Genomic DNA, 23,201 nt, shown 5'->3' on the forward strand with positions numbered 1-23,201 from the left:
CAGTGGGTTTCTTGCTGTATCAGAGACTACAGACACCACACTGGCCAAACCAGCAGGACAAGCGAGTGGGACTCGCTTCAGAAGGAACTGGAGGGCGTTACTCAGATAACCAACAAAGCGTAATCTCAGACTGAAAACCTCTTTTTGGAGAGACAAGCGGGAAAGGAAGAGAGTCCCAAAGAATGGCTAACAGTGGACATCGCACAGACCCTGATGGGGAAGGGCTTAAAGTCAGAAATGTCTCTGAAAAATACTGAGGGTTTGACATCTTTTGTACTCTAGTGTTATCAAACAAGTTAAACCTCTAAAAGAATGTCACAAAATATAGGTGCTTAATATTTGTAAAAGTGATTTTAATAGATTTAAAATAAATTTTAATAAATTAACAATACCAGACACATAAATAGTGAACAAATACCTTAGGTTTTTTGTGGTTTCAAATCTACTGGCCATTTTCCATGATGATGATCAAGAGAACTTTGAAATGCACTTTTAATAGCATCATGTACTAATTCATTTATTGGGGTTTCTTTTCTGCCAGTCTACAATAGTCAGGGACAGTGTTTACACGGTTTTCTTTTGAAGCTTAAGTGATAAACAGCTTTAATACAAAAGGCCAACTCAGCAAAATATATGATTTTCTAATCAAAGGTAAAGTTAAAATTTATCTTTTGAAAAAGGCAGAAAGTCTAGATCTAATAATGCCATGGCCAAATTATTTTGAAAATATAATACACTTTGGAAAGCGTAAGATAATTTTATTAACGGGTAAGCTAATGAATGATGAAAATATTCAGTGGCAAACTGCTATTATCAATGATGACTACAAATAGTTAATTGCTGGGTAACAGATTGGGAATTCTCAATGGAGACTCCAGCTATTATCAAGCTAATTACATTAAAAAGCTTTTAAAAATGAAAACCATGTTCTTACCAATAAAACAGATCAATCTAGGCAGTTTTAGGTAGGTGAAGATGTACAACAAAAATATCTCACCATTATCTCCAACGTACTTAGGGGTCATTTCTTTTGGTTCTGTTGTTAAGACATGGGGAAGATAATCATTTTGACAGGTTTAAAGTCATCTTGCTAGACAAGTAACAGGAAGATATTAAATGACTGCAGAATAGTATGATACCTTAATATAGACAAACTGATAAAAGGAAGCAGAAAACAGGATGATATTTATAGTCTCTAAATATCCCTTAGATGCCCATAGCAAAATAATCTGCATAACTACACTGAATCTTGGAGACATGAAGGATGGCTAAACCAGACATACAGTAAAAGGTAGAGAAGTGGAGTTCCCCCAAGGTCAGTGGTATGCTGGAGCCCACTTATACCAGTTTCTGAGAGCCAGCTGCCAAAGTTTTAGGAACTGTGTGAGCTGGCTGTTAAACACATCCAGCATAAAAATTTAAATTATATAAACGAATTTTTAAGTTAAGTCACTCAGTCGTGTCCAACTCTTTGCAACTCCATCACTGTAGCATGTCAGGCTTCCCTGTCCAACACCAACTCCCAGAGCTTACTCAAACTCATGTCCACTGAGTTGGTGATGCCCTCCAACCATCTCATTCTCTGTCGTCCCCTTCTCCTCCCACCTCCAGTCTTTCCCAGCATCAGGGTCTTTTCAAATGAGTCAGTTCTTCACATCAGGTGACCAAAATATTGGAGTTTCAGCTTCAGCATCAGTCCTTCCAATGAATATTCAGAACTGATTTCCTTTAGGATGGACTGGTTTAATCTCCTCGCTGTCCAAGGGACTCTCAAGAGTCTTCTACAACACCACAGTTCAAAAGCATCAATTCTTCAGCGCTCATCCTTCTTTATGGTCCAACTCTCACATCCATACATGACTACTGGAAAAACCATAGCTTTGACTAGATGGGCCTCTGTTGGCAAAGTAATGTTTCTGCTTTTTAATATGCTGTCTAGGTTGGTCACAACTTTCCTTTCAAAGAGTAAGCATCTTTTAATTTCATGGCTGCAGTCACCATCTGCAGTGATTTTGGAGCCCAGAAAAATAAAGTCTGACACTGTTTCCACTGTTGCCCCATCTATTTCCCATAAAGTGATGGGACCAGATGCCATGATCTTCATTTACTGAATGTTGAGCTTTAAGCCAACTTTTTCACTCTCCTTTCATCTTTATCAAGAGGCTCTTTAGTTCTTCACTTTCTGCCATAAGGGTGGTGTCATCTGCATATCTGAGGTTATTGATATTTCTCCCTGCAATCTTGATTTGAGCATGTGCTTCATCCAGTCCTGCATTTCACATGATGTACTCTGCATAGAAGTTAAATAAGCAGGGTGACAATATACAGCCTTGATGTACTTTCCCTATTTGGAACTAGTCTGTTGTTCCATGTCCAGTTCTAACTGTTGCTTCCTGACCTGCATATAGGTCAGGTCATGTGGTCTGGTATTCCCGTCTCTTTCAGAATTTTCCACAGTTTGTTGTGATCCACACAGTCAAAGGCTTTGGCATAGTCAATAAAGCAGAAGTAGATGTTTTTCTGGAACACTCTCACTTTTTCAATGATCCAACAGATGTTGGCAATTTGATCTCCGGATCCTCTGCCTTTTCTAAATCCAGCTTGAACATCTGGAAGTTCATAGTTCACGTATTGCTGAAGCCTGGCTTGGAGAATTTTGAGCATTACTTTGCTAGAGCGTGAGATGAGTGCAATTGTGCAGTAGTTCGAGCATTCTTTGGCATTGCCTTTCTTTGGGATTGGAATGAAAACTGACCTTTTCCAGTCCTGTGGCCACTGCTGAGTTTTCTAAATTTGCTGGCATATTAAGTGCAGCACTTTCACAGCATCATCTTCCAGGATTTGAAATAGCTCAACTGGAATTCCATCACCTCCACTAGCTTTGTTCATAGTGATGCTTCCTAAGGCCCACTTGACTTTGGACTCCAGGATGTCTGGCTCTAGGTGAGTGATCACACCATCGTGATTATCTGGGTCATGAAGATCTTTTTTGTATAGTTCTGTGTATTCTTGCCACCTCTTCTTAATATCTTCTGCTTCTGTTAGGTCCATACCATTTCTCTTCCAACAACGCAAGAAAAGACTCTACAAATGGACATCATCAGATGGTTAATACTGAAATCAGATTGATTATATTCTTCACAGCCAAAAATGGAGACGCTCTATATAGTCAGCAAAAACAAGACTGGGAGCTGACTGTGGCTCAGATCATGATTTCCTTATTGCCAAATTCAGACTTAAAGAAAATAGGGAAAACCACTAGACCATTCAGTATGATCTAAATCAAATCCCTTACGATTATACAGTGGAGGTGACAAATAGATTCAAGGGATTAGATCGGATGGACAGATTGCCTGAAGAACTATGGACAGAGGTTTGTGACAATGTACAGCAGGCAGGGATCAAGACTATCCCCAAGAAAAAGAAATGCAAAAAGACAAAATGGTTGTCTGACGAGGGCTTACAAATAACTGAAAGGCAAAGGAGAAAAGGAAAGATATACCCATTTGAATGGAGAGTTTCAAAGAACAGCAAGGAGGGATTAGAAAGCCTTCTTGGTGATCAATGCAAATGAATAATTAAATTATACTAAAAAGGTAATAGTCAAGATTCATTGCTTCCTAATTATTTTACTATATTTTATTATCTATGCCCGTGAGGATATACACATCAAGTTTATCTACATGATGGGAGTATTACAAAATGGTACCATCACTACTGCACATCTCTTCAAACTCCACCTTCAGTGCCTTCTTATTGACAATTACAAATCAGCCATGATGGGAGTAGATTACCACTTAATTTGGCAAATATTAAAATAGAGGCTTCTTTTTTCTCTCCAAAGAGTCGATTAAAAAAAAAATTATGAACCTACCACTCCTGTAGAGAATACTCCCGTGGGGTATTCTAAAAAATTTTATGAAGATGGCTATTTTAAAATGAGTAACAGTATAAAATATTTTAAAAATTACTTTCTGAAATATCATTCATGACATATAGGGACTGTTATCTTAAATGGTACTAAAATATACATTAGATAAATTCTGGAATACTTCCTTAACATAAAAAATGCATTGTATTTCATAAAGAAAATATGCCATCCCTCTTGTACTGACTGCTATGACTCTGGGGGTTTAGTTTTGGTTTGGAGTCATTCTAAACAGAAATGAAGAGGATTTGGCATAATGGTAGAATAAGAAAACACCAAATCATTGCTGAATACTTTTCATGCTCACAGCAGCCATCAACCTTTTAAAATAGGAACATTCTGGAAGTTGTTTCCTTGATAAAGATATATATGTCCTTTATCAATTAAATGACTTTCTCTTTTTTACATTCACACACCTATTATCTCTATTCAAGTGTCTCTTTTCTCAAAATAACCTGAATTTATTTCTGTTTTTACTCATTTTTCTGTACTCCCCATAACTCTTTGAAAACATTAAATTTCTGTGTATAATGGAAGAATGTGAAACTGAGGAGGGCAGCGCAGCCATGTTTCTTACAACGTTCAGGTTTTATCCGAGGAGTCTTGCCTTATGCCATGAGGAAGAGGCTAGGTGGATGGGGCTCTAGCCTCCCTCATTTTGACATTAACCAGAGAAGCTCTCAGCCTTCTGTATTTGTCTTTCATATATTGGGGTTCTGTGTAAAATGTCATTAGGAAGGAAAGAGAGAAGGGAAGGAAGGATGGAGGAAGGAAGGAAGGAAAAATGGAAGGAAGGAAGAGAAAGAAAGAAAACTAGTGTGTTAGAGAACTTAGGTATGCACATATGTTTGTGTGTGGGTACATGCATGCACATGTACCATCTGTAATCATGAAAGGTGTGTTTGGGTGTGTTTTGGATGCAATAGCAATAGGTAGATTGGGTTTATTCATGGTTAAAACATCACTGCATTTTTAACTGAATTACAGGCATCATATTTTACATATACACATACACAAAGACCTAATTAATTTAAATTACTAGCATTTGAATTTTTTAAAATTAAAATTTAAAGTTAGGCTATGTAGGTAATCTAGGTTTTAAGGAAACAATTCTAAGTTTTAAATCTTTACAAAGTTACATTATATGTGTTTTAAAAATAATACCATGTGTTGTATATTATTTATATAACAAGGACAACACTATCTCTTAAGACAAATAGAAACAGAATACTTGACAGAGATAAATAAAATGAGAAGTCCCTGAGCAAACAAACTTTTAGACAATAAAACACAACGCTAGTTGGAATACTGTCTTTTCCAAGAATACAGCCAAATACCTTTTGAATTAGTCTTTCAAGTTTGAAAAGGGTAAATAAATAAATGCATTGACTTAAATGACTAGAAATGCATTTACTTTAAAGACCTTTCTTTTCCCCCCTAGGGCAAATAAATCAATCAAATAGTAAAGACAAAAGTACAATAATGACTTTAAGACAAGGGTTCAAGGAAGATGAAATAGTGGCTACATAGAAGATGGGTGTTCCACAGACTTTGTTTTGAGGTCTTCCATTCTAGTACTAACCAGGCCCCATCTAGCTTAGCTTATGAAATCTGACAAGGTACAGCCCATGGCAATAAGGATGGAGGATAGTGATTTTATTTCTTATTTTATTCATTGCAGCCCCAGGGAGAGAGATAACGAGAACAGGAATGAAATGCAGGTCTCCTACATAAAACACTGCAAAACATTACCACTAGGTCACCAGGGAGATGAAGAAGAAACTATTTTAGAAGAGTTTATTTGTTATAATATTTATGGTGGGAAATTATTTTGCCTCATTAAAACCTCACTTTTAAAAATCATATACATGAATGATTGTTTTCACATGAAAAATGTCTGACATCTACTATTGGACTTAAAAATATTTAACTATGCTGTTTCAGAAATGTTAAAAAATGACTATCACCAACTTATGTCAGGCAATTATAATCAGCACTAACTACATTTATTTTTTCATCCAATATTCCATCATGCATGCTCAGTATCTTCAATCGTGTCAGACTCTTTATGACCCCACAGATGCTGGCCCGCCAGGCTCTTTTGTCCATGGGATTCTCCAGGCAAGAATATTGGAGTGGATTGCCATTTCCTCCTCCAGAGGATCTTCCTGACCCAGGGATTGAACCCACATCTTCTACATTGAAGGCAGATTCTTTATTCACTGAGCTACCTGGGACATCTCCTATTGGACTTAAAAATATTTAACTACATTGTTAAAGAAATTTTTTAAAAATGACTATGACAAAGTTATGTCAGACAATTATAATCAGAAATAACTTTTACATTTCACTTTTCATCCAATATTCCTACTCTGAATATTTGTCATCTTTCACTTATTGCTTCAGAGTGCTACTGGCACTGCCACTAATGAAAGCTATGGCAAATTCTGGGAAAAATTACCTGGGTTTAACCCTTTCAAGAGCTTAAAAAGGCTAAGAAATTCCATAGATGGATTAATGCCTATTTACTTACACTGGTTAAGCCATCTAAAATTCCTGATAATGAATGTTTTTTCCCTTAAAAAACAGCAGTTCCTTATGACTGAACTAAATATAGTACAGTCTTCCTGATAATCAGACATTCCTTCCAGATGGAAAAAATATTACTAACTTAGGGTTCTTATGAGAGTTAAATGAGAAACTTGATGTACAGTAGAACACGGGACAATATCTGACATAAGATGTAAAGGAAGATGATGATAATGATAAAATCCTCTCTCCATTACATGATTTTAAAGCAATATTTTTTGAGAGCTTACAGACACAGTACTTAAAACTACTCTGAATATATACTAGACAAAACAAAAACGAGTTACGGAGATAATCAGAGAAGCTCTTGAACAAAGTTAACTTTCTTAATACAACAACATAGAGGTCAACTAGGACATATCTTTCTCTTCATTTGTTTTCCACTAATAAAAGGACAAAAGAAAAATTTAAATGTAGATGAAAACTTTGAAAATGACAGGAAGATCCAAAAGAAGGATGGAATAAAAGGAAAACTTTTTGTTTGGGGGTTTCTCGGTTTACAAAATGTTTTAACATACTCTAAGGTAGAAAGATAATTTCACACTTTTTGTATGGTGTTAAGTAATAAGAAAATGAAAATCCATATGATATAGGTAATAAACAGTGATGCTAAAACTAGAACTTAGGTCTTCAAATTTAAGAATCCAGTATTTTGTGTCCCACTCTCCCTATTATTATGGTCTCGCAGCAGAAGTGACCATGGTAAATTACTTTGGACACTTGATCAATTCACCAAGTATCTACTGAAAGTATAATGTGTGCCCATTTCTATGGTCAGTTCAAAGAAACAATAGGTAAAAATTCTAATGAAAAGATAATACAGCTTTGAAACAAAGGACTTCAGGAAATGAAATGTTTTATCACACAAATCTACACACAAAAAGCTCCTGTATGACTTCTTTTTAACTACTTACATATGCAGTGACCTTATTTACAAATGTCACTTTCTCAGGTATTAGGAGTTAGGGCTTCACATACAAATTTTGGGGAACAAAACACAAAACACAAAATACAGGATATAAAACAGATGAAATAAAGGGTCAAAGATCATTTTATTGTCTGAGAAGTATCAATAGGAACTCATGCAAGACTGTACTAAGATGCATACTGAATACTGTATATTATCCACAAAAGGAAGAACAAAAGAGGGTATGACACCAAGAGAGAAATGGAAATTAAAAATTAATCCAAAAGAAAGCAAGAGAGGAAACAGATAAAGAGGGACAAGGTGAAAGTGAGCCTGAAGATGATAAATTTGAATCCCAAAGTATTAGTAATTATAATTATACTAAACATAAATGAATTAAATGAACATTCCAAATTTCTAAAACTGTAAATTTAAATAATAAAAAAATTTGTATAAACTGAAGGTAGTAACAGAAAGATACCTGAAAAACACCTATCTTTTAGGAAAATAAACATGTCAAAGAGGAATTCACAAGGAAAATTAGACTGTTTTGAATTGAATGAAATGAATACATGCCATCAAAATTTGTGGGATACAGCTAAACTACAAATATATAAATATATTAAAAATACAAACTAAAAAGCTCTACATTTAAGTAATCCAGTGTTCAAAAAAAACTTATACTATTAATACTAAGAAGGAAGTTCTCCAATCGATGACCTAGCATCCACCTTAAGAAACTAGAAAAAGAGTAAATTAAACCTCAAGTAAGTAGAAGAAAAAATTAATAGCAGAAAATCAATGAAACCAAAAGCTGATTTCTAAAGAAAAATCAGTAAAATGGATATACTTCTAGAGACCCTGGCCAAAAATAAAACAGAGGGCACAAATGACCAATATGATAAACTAAAGATATCACTACAGATAGTAAAATGATAATAAAGTAATATTATAAAAAACTTGTGCCAGTATATTCAACAACTTAGGTGAAATAATCAAACCTGTTCAAAGACACAAACTGCCAAAGCTACCTAAACAAGAAACTGATGCAATTCCACACAAACGCTTGTAGAAAAGAGGAACATTTCCCAATGCATTCTATGAAGCCACTATCAACCTGATATGAACAGCACAGAAAAATACTGAAAGATAACAAAATTATAGACCTGTCCCACATGAAAGCTACTATGACTAATAATTAAGTGTAGCAAAGTTATAGGGTAAAAGGTTAACATACAAAAAACAATAGTATTTCCATATACTCACAGCAGAAACTGAAATTAAAAATATAATTTGGAATAGTATAAAATATGAAATATTTAGGGATAAATTTGACCAAATATGTTCTTAAGAGAAATTAAAGAAGATGCAGATAAGAGTTATATACCATGTGGATCAAAAGACTCAATATTTTTATGATGTCAGATTCTCCCCAAATTTATCTATAGATCAATTCAACTGCAATATAAATTCCAACAGAATCTTTTGTACAAATTGACAACTTGAATCTAAATTTATTATAAAGAAATGCAAATAACTAGAATAGTCAATACTATCTTGAAAAGAAGAAAACAGTTGGAGGATTTCTACTTTCTGATTTCAAGGCTTATTACATAGCTTATTATCAATACAAATTGTACTGGTATAAATATAGATATACAGATTAACAGAAGAGAGAGCCCAGTAACAAACCAACACACATATGGTCAATTATAATATTTTCAACAAAGGTCTCATGGCAACTGAATTCAAAAAGGACAATCTTTTAAACAAATAGGGCTAGAAGAATGGGTAGCTAAACAGTAAAATATCAATAAATCTGTGTGTGTCTGTGTGTGTGTACACACCTGAATGCGCATCTCACACTATACAAAAATTAACTTGAAATCTCACAGACCTAAAGTAAGAGCTACAGTAGTGAAACTTCTCAATGGAAACATGGAAGAAACCCTAATTTTGGGTTTGGTAAAGATTTCTTATTCTGTTGTTGTTGCTGATTAGTTGCTAAGTCGTGTCCAAGTCTTTTGTGACTCCATGCATTGTAGCCTGCCAGGCCCTTCTCTTCTGTCCATGGGATTTCTCAGGCAAGAATACTGAGCGGGCTGCGATTTCCTTCTCCAGGGGATCTTCACGACCCAGGGACTGAAACCCGGGTCTCCTGAGTTGCAGGCTGATTCTTCACTGCCTGAGCCATCAGGGAAGCCCTACAGATTTCTTAATTAGGACAGTAAAATAAACTAGTACAAAGGAAAACATTTAATAAACTGAACATCTGAATTTAAGACTTTTGCTCTTCAAAAGACACTACTACTAAAATAAAAAGCAAGTTATAAACAAGAAGATATCTGCAAAATACATAGGTGACAAAGGTATTTTATATATAGAGAGAGAACTTTAAACTCAATCATAAGACAATCATGGGCTGTAGATCTGAAGAGACACTTCATAAAAGAAGATATTCTAATGGCAAATAAACAGATAAAAAGATGTTCAGCATTATTAACCATTAGAGAATTGAAAATGAGAATCACAATGAGATAGTCCTGCACATCAACTAGAATGGCTAAAATTAAAAACACCACTAACACCAAAGGTGGCCGAAACGTGGAGCCACTGCAACGCTTCCACATCAGTGGTGGGAGCGTAAAATTTACCACCTCTCTGGAACACAGTTTGGCAACTTCAGTTTACTACATGGCATTTACCCAAGGGAAATGAAGGCATAACTCCACACAAACATGTACACAATAAATCTTCATAGAAGACTTATTTATAATGGCCAGAAACAAATAAAATTTCCATCAACTAATAAATAAATTTTAAAAACTGTAGTGTGCCCGTACACTAGACTATTACTCAGCACTAAAAAGAGAAAACTGTAGAAACATGAACATGGATAAATCTCAAATAGAGTGTGTACTATATGTTCCTATAGAAATAACATGTTAGATCATGCAAACTAACCCACTATGGATTACTCAGTTCAGTTCAGTCCAGTCACTCAGTCATGTCCAACTCTTTGCGACCCCAGGGACTGCAGCAAGCCAGTCTTCCCTGTCCTGGATTATTATTCAATATAAATAATTATTAGTCAGTGATAAAAAGAAAATCTACTGATACACTCAAACACTTGGAGGGATTTTTAAGAGCACATTATGAATTGGAGGGATTTTAAGGGTATATTATGAATTTAAAAAAAAGTCAATCTGAGCACCTAAATCTATAACTATTAAAAAAATAAAGGGATAAGCAGACAGCAATGCAATACAGACAAGAATGTAATACATTCCAATGCAATACAGACAAGAATGTAATTACATTTTGATGTAATACATCAAAAAGCAGCAGATACGCATTCTTCTCACGTACACATGGATCTCCACAACAGATCATACGTTAGCCCACAAAACAACTCTTAGATTTATTTAAGACTGAAATCAAATCATATTCTTTTCCTACTACATTGGTACTGACATTAGAAATCAATTATAAGAAGAAAACAAACATCACAAATGTATGATGATTAAGCATAAGATCATCTGAATAGACATAAATGATAGAACTGGACAAAAACTTTCATTTTTGGTAAAAACTCTCAACAAAGTTGTGTATAGAGGGAATGCACCAAAACACAATAAAGGCCACATGTGACAAGCCCAAAGCTAACATCATACTCAACACATGAAAAGATGCTCAACATCACTAATCAATAAGGAAATACAAATCAAAACCACGATAAGATATCATCTCTCACTAGTCAGAATGGCTATTATAAAAAATACAAGAAATAACAAGCGTTGGCAGGGATATGAGGAAAAGGGAAAGCTTGTGCACTGTTGGTGGAAATGTATATTGGTCCAACCCACTGTGGAAAACAGTACAGAGTTTCCTCCAAAAATTAAAAATAGAACCAAATGATCTAGAAGTTCCACTTCTGGGTGTTTATCTGAAGAAAATGAAAACACTAATCTGAAAAGATATATGCACCTCAATGTTTGTTGTAGACTATTTACAATAGCCAAGATATGGAAAGAACTTAAGTGTCCACTGATGGCTGAATGGATATAGAAAATGTCACACACACACACACACACACACACACACACACAGGAATATTATGCAGCCATAAAAATAAGGGAATCTTGCCATTTGTGACAATATGGATGGACCTTAACAGCATTATACTATGTAAAACAAATCATATGGAGAAAGACAAATACCACATGATCTCACTTTTCTAGAAGAATCTTAACAAAAACAAACAAACCCCCCCAAAACTAATAAGCTTAAGAAAATGAGAACAGACTGGTTTTTAAAAGAGGTAGGGCTATGGCAGTGAGGAGCAGGTGAACTGGATGAAAGGGTCAGTCATAGGGATGGGAAGTCAGTTATAGGGACGCAGTGGCACACTGATTATACTTAATAATGGTGAACTGCATATCTTAAAGCTGCTAGGAGAGTAAATCTTAAAAGGTTACCAAAAAATTTTGTAAACATATACAGTGATTGATGTTAACTACACTTACTGTGGTGGACTTGACCCAGTGTTGACAAGAATGTAAAGTAACTGAAGTTTTCAATCCTGCTGCTGAGCTAGAAATTGATACAGATGTTAAAAAAAAAAATATATATATATATATATATGAATTATTTACTTGTTGACCCTGTGACTTAATACACTAGTGTATAAAGGCTTTAACTTGGTTTGCCATGAGATAGTTTACTGAGCTCTATATCTGTTAATATATTTTATGTACTTTTCAGTATGTGTTTTACTCAGAGCAAAATTCAAAAAACTTACCTGTTTGTGGAATTCCCTGGTGATCCAGTGGCTCAGACTTCATGCTCCCAAAGCAGGTGGCCTGGATTGGATCCACGGTCAAGGAACTAGATCCCACATGCCACGACTAAGAGTTCTCATGCCGCGGCTAAAGATCCCACAAGCCGCAACTAAGACCCGACACAGACAAACAAATAAATATATATTTTAAATTTACCTGTTTTTTCTGTGTTCTGTTCCTGTTTTCTAACCAGTCATCCATTTGCTCCTCAATTTCTTCTATAGAAGTTCCATGATCATAAGATTGAATATATGTACTTTCTAAAGGCGTATATACAGGAAATTCAGGTTTTGGTTTTTTTATTTTAACTTTCTTCTGTTCTAAAAAAAAAAGGTTAAAAGCACCAATTAAAAAAATAATAAAAAGAACTGAAATTTTATTCATAGACCTTATCTTGAAAGAATATATATATTGCTCTTTCGTAAAAATACAATTGCTTTACTTATATCAGCTTTAAGTTTTATTGTGCATTATCCATGCCATTGTTTTAAAATAAAACTCACAGATGTTGATGACAGATGATTATTATATAATCCCCATATCAATTTGTGTGTATCTTTAGTTTTCAAAGTATTGTTCACGAAACACTTCATTTAGCCATAGTGCAAAGGGCCTGGGCATTAGTATTTTAATCCTACCTTTACTACCTAAGAGCTGCATACTACAGGGCAAGTAACTTAACCCTTAGAACAAGTGTCCATTTTCATTCTGTAAAAGGGAGTTAAATCTAACCTCATAAAGTTGATGTGAGGAAAATTATATATACCCTACCACTCCAGTACTCTTGCCTGGAAAATCCCATGGATGGAGGAGCCTGGTAGGCTGCAGTCCATGGGGTCACTAAGAGTCGGACATGACTGAGCGACTTCACTTTCACTTTTCACTTTCATGCATTGGAGAAGGAAATGGCAACCCACTCCAGTGTTCTTGCCTGGAGAATCCTAGGGGCGAGGGAGCCTGGTGGGCTGCCGTCTATGGGGTCGCAGAGTCGGACACGACTAAAGCGACTTAGCAGCAGCAGCAACACATTACTTGGCAGAAAACTAGCTCGTAAGGGTATACATCCGTCTTTTCAATATTTTACAAATGCAAAATATAATCTGGAAGCATCAAGGGTAGTTATCAATAGATGATTATCAGTTTATCAACTAGCCTCTCCATTAAATCCCTTTTTGATTAGCACTGACACTGAGAAGCAACTCTACTCTTAGTCACTACTGTCAAACTCATCCATCCTGAGAACCACATCTTCCCCATCCTGTGTATGTGTATGTATATGTGTTTACATACACTATAATACCAACATAATAAAATTAATATGATGTTGGCATATGAAGAGACAAATTCCTAGAACAGATTAGAGAATTCATAAATATTTCAGTTCAGTGGAAGAAGGATTTAATAAATGTTGCTGGCACAAATGAATATCCATTTGAAAGAAAAGTGGACACAATCTTACAATGTATACCAAAAATAAATCACAGTTGCATAAGAGACTTAAATTTAAAAACCAAAACAATGAAAATATTGAAAAAGAAACCTAAAAACTAACCATACTATTTAAAGGAAGCATAAATCTTAACTAAGACCGAATATGCAGATGACACCACCCTTATGGCAGAAAGTGAAGAGGAGCTAAAAAGCCCCTTGATGAAAGTGAAAGAGGAGAGTAAAAAAGTTGGCTTAAAGCTCAACATTCAGAAAACGAAGATCATGGCATCTGGTCCCATCACTTCATGGCAAATAGATGGGGAAAGAGTAGAAACAGTGTCAGACTTTATTTTGGGGGGCTCCCAAATCACTGCAGATGGTGACTGCAGCCATGAAATTCAAAGATGCTTACTCCTTGGAAGAAAAGTTATGACCAACCTAGATAGCATATTCAAAAGCAGAGACATTACTTTGCTGACTAAGGTCCATCTAGTCAAGGCTATGGTTTTTCTTGTCGTCATGTATGGATGTGAGAGTTGGACTGTGAAGAAGGCTGAGCGCCGAAGAATTGATGCTTTTGAACTGTGGTGTTGGAGAAGACTCTTGAGAGTCCCTTGGACTGCAAGGAGATCCAACCAGTCCATTCTAAAGGAGATCAACCCTGGGATTTCTTTGGAAGCAATGATGCTAAAGCTGAAGCTCCAGTACTCTGGCCACCTCATGCGAAGAGTTGACTCATTGGAAAAGACTCTGATGCTGGGAGGGATTGGGGGCAGGAGGAGAAGGGGATGACCCAGGATGAGATGGCTGGATGGCATCACGGACTCGATGGACGTGAGTCTGAGTGAACTCTGGGTGACGGTGATGGACAGGGAGGCCTGGCGTGCTGCAATTCATGGGGTCGCAAAGAGTTGGACACAACTGAGTGACTGAACTGAACTGAACTGAAGACTGAAAACCCAGATGCTACAAAGATAAAAGAATAAACAAATCAAGAGAAAACAGATTTGGAAAGATAATCTACAATTCAGAGTACAAACAGAAGATATGCATATATAGAATACATAAAGAGATCTCATAACCTGACAGGATAAGCAGCCTAATAGAAAAAAATGGCCAAAAAATAAAAAGTGTATTAAGAATACAGTGTTATGGGAACAGTTCTACTTTAAAAGGTTGTTACCATATCTAGAAATTACATGGTATTGAGTACCATATTTTATCCTATACTGCATCAGTACCTGTGTATATCCAAACTTTTCAAATGGTGACTTAAAAAAAACCCTGATACTGTAAAAGGAAATTAGTAACTTAAATGACATATGAGACTAATTTAAAGGTATAAAAATATAACTCAAAATGGATCAATGACCTAAGTGTAAGATCTAAAACTCTGATTTCTTTAATATGACACCAAAGGCACAACAATGAAAGAAAACAGAATTAGACTTCATGAAAATTTTAAAATTTTGTGTATCAAAAGATATCAATAGAGTAAAAAGGCAACCCATATAATGAGAGAAAATATTTGTAAATCATATATCTGATAAGGGATTATATACTGAATATACAGAAAACTCCTAAAACTCAACAATCAATCTGATTCAAAATTGGGTACAGGACTTGAATAGTCATTTCTCCAAACACTTATTAGGATGGCTACAAGAAACACACACACACACCCCAACCAGAAAATAAATGGCTACAAGAAACACACACACCAGAAAATAAAAACCACTGGCAAGGATACAGAGAAACTGGAACTTTGTACAATGTTGGTAAGAATGTAAAATTGTACAGTACTATGGAAAATAGTACAGCAGCTCCTAAAAAAAGTAAAGATAGAATTGTCACCAGTTCAGTTCAGTTGCTCAGTCGTGTCTGACTCTTTGTGACCCCATGAATCGCAGCACGCCATGCCTCCCTGTCCATCACCAACTCCCGGAGTTCACTCAGACTCACGTCCATCGAGTCCGTGATGCCATCCAGCCATCTCATCCTCTGTCGTCCCCTTCTCCTCCTGCCCCCAATCCCTCCCAGCATCAGAGTCTTTTCCAATGAGTCAACTCTTCGCATGAGGTGGCCAAAGTACTGGAGTTTCAGCTTTAGCATCACTCCTTCCAAAGAAATCCCAGGGTTGATCTCCTTTAGAATGGACTGGTTGAATCTCCTTACAGTCCAAGGGACTCTCAAGAGTCTTCTCCAACACCACAGTTCAAAAGCATCAATTCTTCGGCACTCAGCCTTCTTCACAGTCCAACTTTCACATCCATACATGACCACAGGAAAAACCATAGCCTTGACTAGATGGACCTTAGTTGGCAAAGTAATGTCTCTGCTTTTGAATATGCTATCTAGGTTGGTCATAACTTTTCTTCCAAGGAATAAGCATCTTTTAATTGTCACATGATCCAGCAATTCCACTTCTGGATATATATCCAAAAGAACTGAAACCAGGGGCTCAAAGAGATATTTGTTCACCCAAGTTCACACCAGAATTATTCACAATAGCTAAAAACTGGAAGCAACCCAAGTGTTTAATGACAAATGAATGGATAAACAAAATGTGGTATACACATAAAACAGAATATTATATAAGGTACAGAGTTTTTATTTGGTCATGTTTCCAAATGTACTGGAGTTAGTGATTTGTTATGTTACCTTTTCATAAGTTATCTCAGAGAGGAGTCTCCCATCCATGAGCATCCTATCAAAGGAAAAATGTTCTAACCCATTGGGATTACATCTGCCCTGTCTCCTTTGTCCTCTTCTCCCCAGTCCCTGAATCAACTTAAAAATCAGCACTAGCATCTCTTTTCCTCATGAGCCTGAGTTTTCTGTAGAAATCTGTCTTCCATTACCTTAGGGAAGGTGAATGCTTTCCTGTCTTGCCACCCTAAAGAGGCAAATTCTACCATGTTCTTACTGTCCCCTTGACAACCCTACTTGGGCCCATCACTGGAGTATGGGGTGGGGACCACAAAGCCAGAAGGAAAACATAATGTTTGGAACAATTGTTTCTTCAGATAAAAAAAAAATACTTCTTAGAAAAGAAGGATTTTGATTACTTTTGTTCTTAACTTATATAAGTACAGAGGGAAAAAAAGGGAAATATTGAGTTTTCCTTCTACCGTTGATCCCCTCTTTGTCTAAATTTTAACCTTTCAATCAATTGCTTTATAGAATTACTCATTTTTTTTCCATTCACAATATGGGTTTTCATTATAGTACTCAGAACTCACATCTATTAACTTAGATTAAAACTGAGAATGTATAAAATATTAACACTGAAAAAAACCTTATATCAATACATATTCAATTTATTTACAGCAAAAACATAAAGTTGATTACAAGCTTGTAGTAAAGAAAATGCTCAAAAATTTCCAAATAGATCACATTTTTTCCCATAAAGACTTCCTAAAAGAAAGATACATATTTATTTTCATTACCCTTTTCAGACTTCCCCCCTCTAAAACACCATTTTAGTAAGACTACCATACCCCACTCCATGTAACTCTGGTGTAGCCCTCAGAGGACACTGCACACACAGTCTCAGCAGTAAAGCAGAAGACTTGAGGGCAGATTAGCAATTAGGTCATGAAAAACAGGCAGCATAAAACAGCTATTGCTAATCTGCATGAGATGCATTTACTCAATTAGGCAGATGGAAATGTTATTATGAACTCAGTATTCCAGTGATGGTCTTTAAAATTAAGAAGGATGGGGGCAAATGAAATGCACACTGGGGGATTTGGGGCCTTTATGTATTAGTTCTAAAGTATACAGTGTAGAACACTGTAATGAAGTTAACAAAATTAATTAAAAGATTCTTTCCATGTAACCATGAGAGATGACATTTAAAAATACATGACAGTTTTTGACATTATTAACAGCAATATCTGTTCTTTAACTTTGTTAATGTTGATATCTTCACCTTTTCTATTAATAAATTTACTATTGAACTGATACAAAAACATGAGCAACAAAAGTCTTATTACTCAGAGTTTAGGATGAGTATTGTTTTTAATAAGCTTTCTGGCATTTAGTTTCATCATTTTCAGTTTGAAGAAACCATAACCTGGTAATGAATTTTCAAACTTTTTAAAAAATGAATCAATTTTATTTGGAGGCTAATTACTTTACAATATTGTAGTGGTTTTTGCCATATATTGACATGAATCAGCCATGGGTAATTTTCAAACTTTTCAGAAGACCATCACACATTTTTTCTGGCATAAAGAGAATTTTCAGATAATCACCTATTTTAAAATTATGTTTCTTATATAATATTTTAATTAAACAATAACAAATTACTATAACAAATGTCATATGATACCACTCACACTTCAGTCACTCAGTCATGTCAAACTCTTTGCGACCCCATGAATTTCAGCACACCATGCCTCCCTGTTCATCACCAACTCCCAGGGTTCACTCAAACTCACATCCATCGAGTCAGTATTGCCATCCAGCCATCTCATCCTCTGTTGTCCCCTTTTCCTCCTGCCTCCAATCCCTCCCAGCATCAGAGTCTTTTCCAATGAGTCAACTCTTTGCATGAAAAAAGCCATCTCATCCTCTGTTGTCCCCTTTTCCTCCTGCTTCCAATCCCTCCCAGCATCAGAGTCTTTTCCAATGAGTCAACTCTTTGCATGAAGTGTCCAGAGTACTGGAGTTTCAGCTTTAGCATCATTCCTTCCAAAAGAACACCCAGGGCTGATCTCCTTTAGAATGGACTGGTTGGATCTCCTTGCAGTCCAAAAGGACTCTCAAGAGTCTTCTCCAACACCACAGTTCAAAAGCATCAATTCTTTGACGCTCAGCTTTCTTCACAGTCCAACTCTCACATCCATACATGACCACAGGAAAAACCACAGCCTTGACTAAACAGACCTTTGTTGGCAAAGTAATGTCTCTGCTTTTGAATATGCTATCTAGGTTGGTCATAACTTTTCTTATGGAGGAGTAAGCGTCTTTTAATTTCATGGTTGTAGTCACCATCTGCAGTGATTTTGGAGCCCCCCAAAATAAAGTCTGCCACTGTTTCCCCATCTATTTCCCATGAAGTGATGGGACTGGATGCCATGATTCGTTTTCTGAATGTTGAGCTTTAAGCCAACTTTTTTACTCTCCTCTTTCACTTTCATCAAGAGGCTTTTTAGCTCCTCTTCACTTTCTGCCATAAGGGTGGTGTCATCTGCATATCTGAGGTTATTGATATTTCTCCCGGCAATCTTGAATCCAGCTTGTGATTCTTCCAGTCCAGTGCTTCTCATCATGTACTCTGCATATAAGTTAAATAAGCACGGTGACAATATACAGCCTTGACATACTCGTTTTCCTATTTGGAACCAGTCTGTTGTTCCATGTCCAGTTCTAACTGTTGCTTCCTGACCTGCATACAGGTTTCTCAAGAGGCAGGTCAGGTGGTCTGGTATTCCCATCTCTTTCAGAATTGTCCACAGTTTAATGTGATCCACACAGTCAAAGGTTTTGGCATAGTCAATAAAGCAGAAATAGATGTTTTACTGGAACTCTCTTGCTTTTTCTATGATCCAGCAGATGTTGGCCATTTGATCTCTGGTTCCTCTGCCTTTTCTAAAACCAGCTTGAACATCAGGAAGTTCACGGTTCACGTATTGCTGAAGCCTGGCTTGGAGAATTTTGAACATTACTTTACTAGCATGTGAGATGAGTGCAATTGTGCGGTAGTTTGAGCATTCTTTGGCATTGCCTTTCTTTGGGATCGGAATAAAAACTGATCTTGTTCAGTCCAGTGGCCACTGCTGAGTTTTCCAAATTTGCTGGCATACTGAGTGCAGCACTTTCACAGCATCACCTCTCAGGATTTGAAACAGCTCAACTGGAATTCCATCACCTCCACTAGCTTTGTTCGTAGTGATGCTTTCTAAGGCCCACTTGACTTCACATTGCAGGACGTCTAGCTCTAGGTGAGTGATCATACCATTGTGATTATCTGGCTTGTGAAGATCTTTTTTGTACAGTTCTTCTGTGTATTCCTGCCACCTCTTAATATCTTCTGCTTCTGTTAGGTCCATACTATATCTTTCCTTTATCGAGCCCATCTTTGCATGAAATGTTCCCTTGGTATCTCTAATTTTCCCAAAGAGATCTCTAGTCTTTCCCATTCTGTTGTTTTCCTCTATTTCTTTGCATTGATCACTGAGGAAGGCATTCCTATCTCTTCTTGCTATTCTTTGGAACTCTGCATTCAGATGCTTATATCTTTCCTTTTCTCCTTTGCTTTTCGCTTCTCTTCTTTTCACAGCTATTTGTAAGGCCTCCCCAGATGCGCGGGTGCAGGAGGGCCTAGAGGAGCTACTCCACGTTCAAGGTCAGGAGGAGCGGCGGTGAGGAGATACCCCTCATCTAAGGTAGGGAGCAGAGGCTGCGCTTTGCTGGAGCAGCCGTGAAGAGATACCACATGTCCAAGGTAAGAGAAACCCAAGTCAGATGGTAGGTGTTCCAAGAGGGCATCAGAGGGCAGACACATGAAACCATACTCAATGGCGGGTCCTGGTGGAGAGGTCTGACAGAATGTGGTCCACTGGAGAAGGGAATGGCAAACCACTTCCGTATTCTTGCCTTGAGAACCCCATGAACAGTATGACAAGGCAAAATGATAGGATACTGAAAGAGGAACTCCCCAGGTCAGTAGGTGCCCAATATGCTACTGGAGATCAGTGGAGAAATAACTCCAGAAAGAATGAAGGGATGGAGCCAAAGCAAAAACAATACCCGGTTGTGGATGTGACTGGTGATAGAAGCAAGGTCTGATGCTGTAAAGAGCAATATTGCATAGGAACCTGGAATGTCAGGTCCATGAATCAAGGCAAATTGGAAGTGGTCAAACAGGAGATGGCAAGAGTGAACATCAACATTCTAGGAATCAGCGAACTAAAATGGACTGGAATGGGTGAATTTAACTCAGACGACCATTACTACTGCAGGCAGGAATCCCTTAGAAAAACTGGAGTAGTCATCATGGTCAACGAAACAGTCCGAAATGCAGTACTTGGATGCAATCTCAAAAATGACAGGATGATCTCTGTTCGTTTCCAAGACAAACCATTCCATATCACAGTAATCCAAGTCTATGCCCCAACCAGTAATGCTGAAGAAGCTGAAGTTGAATGGTTCTATGAAGACCTACAAGACCTTTTAGAAGTAACACCCAAAAAAGATGTCCTTTTCATTATAGGGGACTGGAATGCAAAAGTAGGAAGTCAAAAAACACCTGGAGTAATAGGCAAATTTGGCCTTGGAATACGGAATGAAGCATGGCAAAGGCTAATAGAATTTTGCCAAGAGAACGCACTGGTCATAGGAAACACCCTCTTCCAACAACACAAGAGAAGACTCTACACATGGACATCACCAGATGGTCAACACCGAAATCAGACTGATTATATTCTTTGCAGCCAAAGATGGAGAAGCTCTATACAGTCAGCAAAAACAAGACCAGGAGCTGACTGTGGCTCAGATCATGAGCTCCTTTTTGCCAAATTCAGACTTAATTGAAGAAAGTAGGGAAAACCACTAGACCATTCAGGTATGACCTAAATCAAATCCCTTATGATACCACTTATATGTGGTATCTAAAAAATGATACAAATGAACTTTTTTACAAAACAGAAATAGACTCACAGAGAACAAACTTACGGTTACACAGGGGAAAAAAGAGGAGGGATATATTTGGTCTTTGAGATGAACATATTATATATAACATTACATAGAAGGTGGATAGCCAACAACGACCTACCATAATGACACAAGGGACTGTATTAAATACCTTCCAATAACCTATAATGGAAAAGAATCTGAAAGAGTATATATATAGCTGAATCACTCTGCTGCATACCTGAAACACTGTAAATCAACTTTATTTCATTTTAAACATTTTAAAAGGAAAGCATTATTAAATCTGCATGAGAACTGCTGGCAAATTCTTAGGGAGAACAGAAGTCTTTGAACAATTCTAGAAAAACAGTCATGAAAACATGACTATGAAAGCAATGAAATTAGTGTATTCAAACTGCCTCCACAGCTAAATTTTGGTTTAATTTGACATTCTTCTCTTCCTGTAAATGTGGCTTCCCTTCACCTCCACTTTTTGACTAGTCTTAAAAGGCATGTATGGATGTTTGAGTTGGACTGTGAAGAAAGCTGAGTGCCGAAGAATTGATGCTTTTGAACTGTGGTATTGGAGAAGACTCTTGGGAGTCCCTTGGACTGCAAGGAGATCTAACCAGTTCATCTTAAAGGAGATCAGTCCTGGGTGTTCATTGGAAGGACTGATGCTGAGGCTGAAACTCCAATAATTTGGCCACCTCATGCAAAGAGTTGACTCCTTGGAAAAGACCCTGATGCTGGGAGAGATTGGGGCCAGGAGGAGAAGGGGACGAGAGAGAATGAGATGGCTGGATGGCATCACCGACTCGATGGACATGAGTTTGAGTGATGGGAGTTGGTGATGGACAGGGAGGCCTGGCGTGCTGTGATTCATGGGGTCGCAAAGAGTCTGACGACTGAGCAACTGAACTGAACTGAAAAGGCTTAGAAAAATTTTATGTAATAATTTTACTTAAAAATAACAATTATATAAAGTTACATTTAAAGTTTCATTTATTCATGGATTTATTTAATTAACATTGTTTCAAAAATTGCTGTAGTACTAGTTTCTGTTTCAATCTTTGGTTTTATTATTCAGTCACTAAGTCATGTCCAGCTCTTTGCCACCCCATGGACTGCAGCACACCAGTTTTCCCTGTCCTTCACGATCTCCTGGAGTTTGCTCAGACACATGTCCATTGGGTCAGGGATGCCATCCAACCATCTCATCCTCCGCCACCCCTTCTCCTCTCGCCTTCAGTGTTTCCCAGCATCAGGGTCTTTTCCAATGAGCCGGCTCTTTGCATCAGGTGGCAAAGTACTGGAGCTTCAGCTCAGCATCAGTCCTTCCAATGAAGATTCATGACTGATTTTCTTTAGGATTGAATGGTTTGATCTCCTTTCTGTCCAAGGGACTCTCAAGAGTCTTCTCCAGCACCACAGTTCAAAAGCATCAATTCTTCAGCGCTCAGTCTTCTTTATAATCCAACTCCCACAACTGCACATGACTACTATAAGAACCACAGCTTTCATTATATGGACCTTTACTGGTAAAGTGATATCTCTGCCTCTTAATATGCTCTCTGGGTTTGTCATAGCTTTTCTTCCAAGGAGGAACGTCTTTTAATTTTGTGGTTGCAGTCACCATCCACAGTGATTTTGGAGCCCAAGAAAATAAAGACTGTCCCTATTTCCACTTTTCCCCCATATATTTGCCATGAAGTAATGGGACCAGAAGCTATGATCTTAATTTTTTGAATGTTGAGTTTTAAGCCAGCTTTTTCATTCTCCTCTTTCATTAAGAGGCTCTCTAGTTCCTCTTCATTTTCTGCTATTAAAGTGGTATCATATACATATCTGAGGTTGCTGATAT

General features: G+C 37.0%; 1 protein-coding gene across 3 annotated transcripts in view; it reads right to left on the minus strand.

Annotated features, from left to right (window-relative positions):
* Window positions 1–23,201, minus strand: part of DNAJC1 (DnaJ heat shock protein family (Hsp40) member C1) — a 191,610-nt gene that overhangs the window by 77,834 nt on the left and 90,575 nt on the right. For all 3 annotated transcript variants that reach the window (XM_004014216.6, XM_027976603.3, XM_060397324.1), the window contains exon 8: window positions 12,422–12,585. In XM_004014216.6, coding sequence (XP_004014265.3) covers window positions 12,422–12,585 — 164 coding nt within the window. The remainder of the gene's footprint in view (window positions 1–12,421; window positions 12,586–23,201) is intronic.

Source organism: Ovis aries, chromosome 13 (genome assembly GCF_016772045.2).
Source record: "Ovis aries strain OAR_USU_Benz2616 breed Rambouillet chromosome 13, ARS-UI_Ramb_v3.0, whole genome shotgun sequence".
In the NCBI taxonomy this organism is placed as follows: Eukaryota; Metazoa; Chordata; class Mammalia; order Artiodactyla; family Bovidae; genus Ovis; species Ovis aries.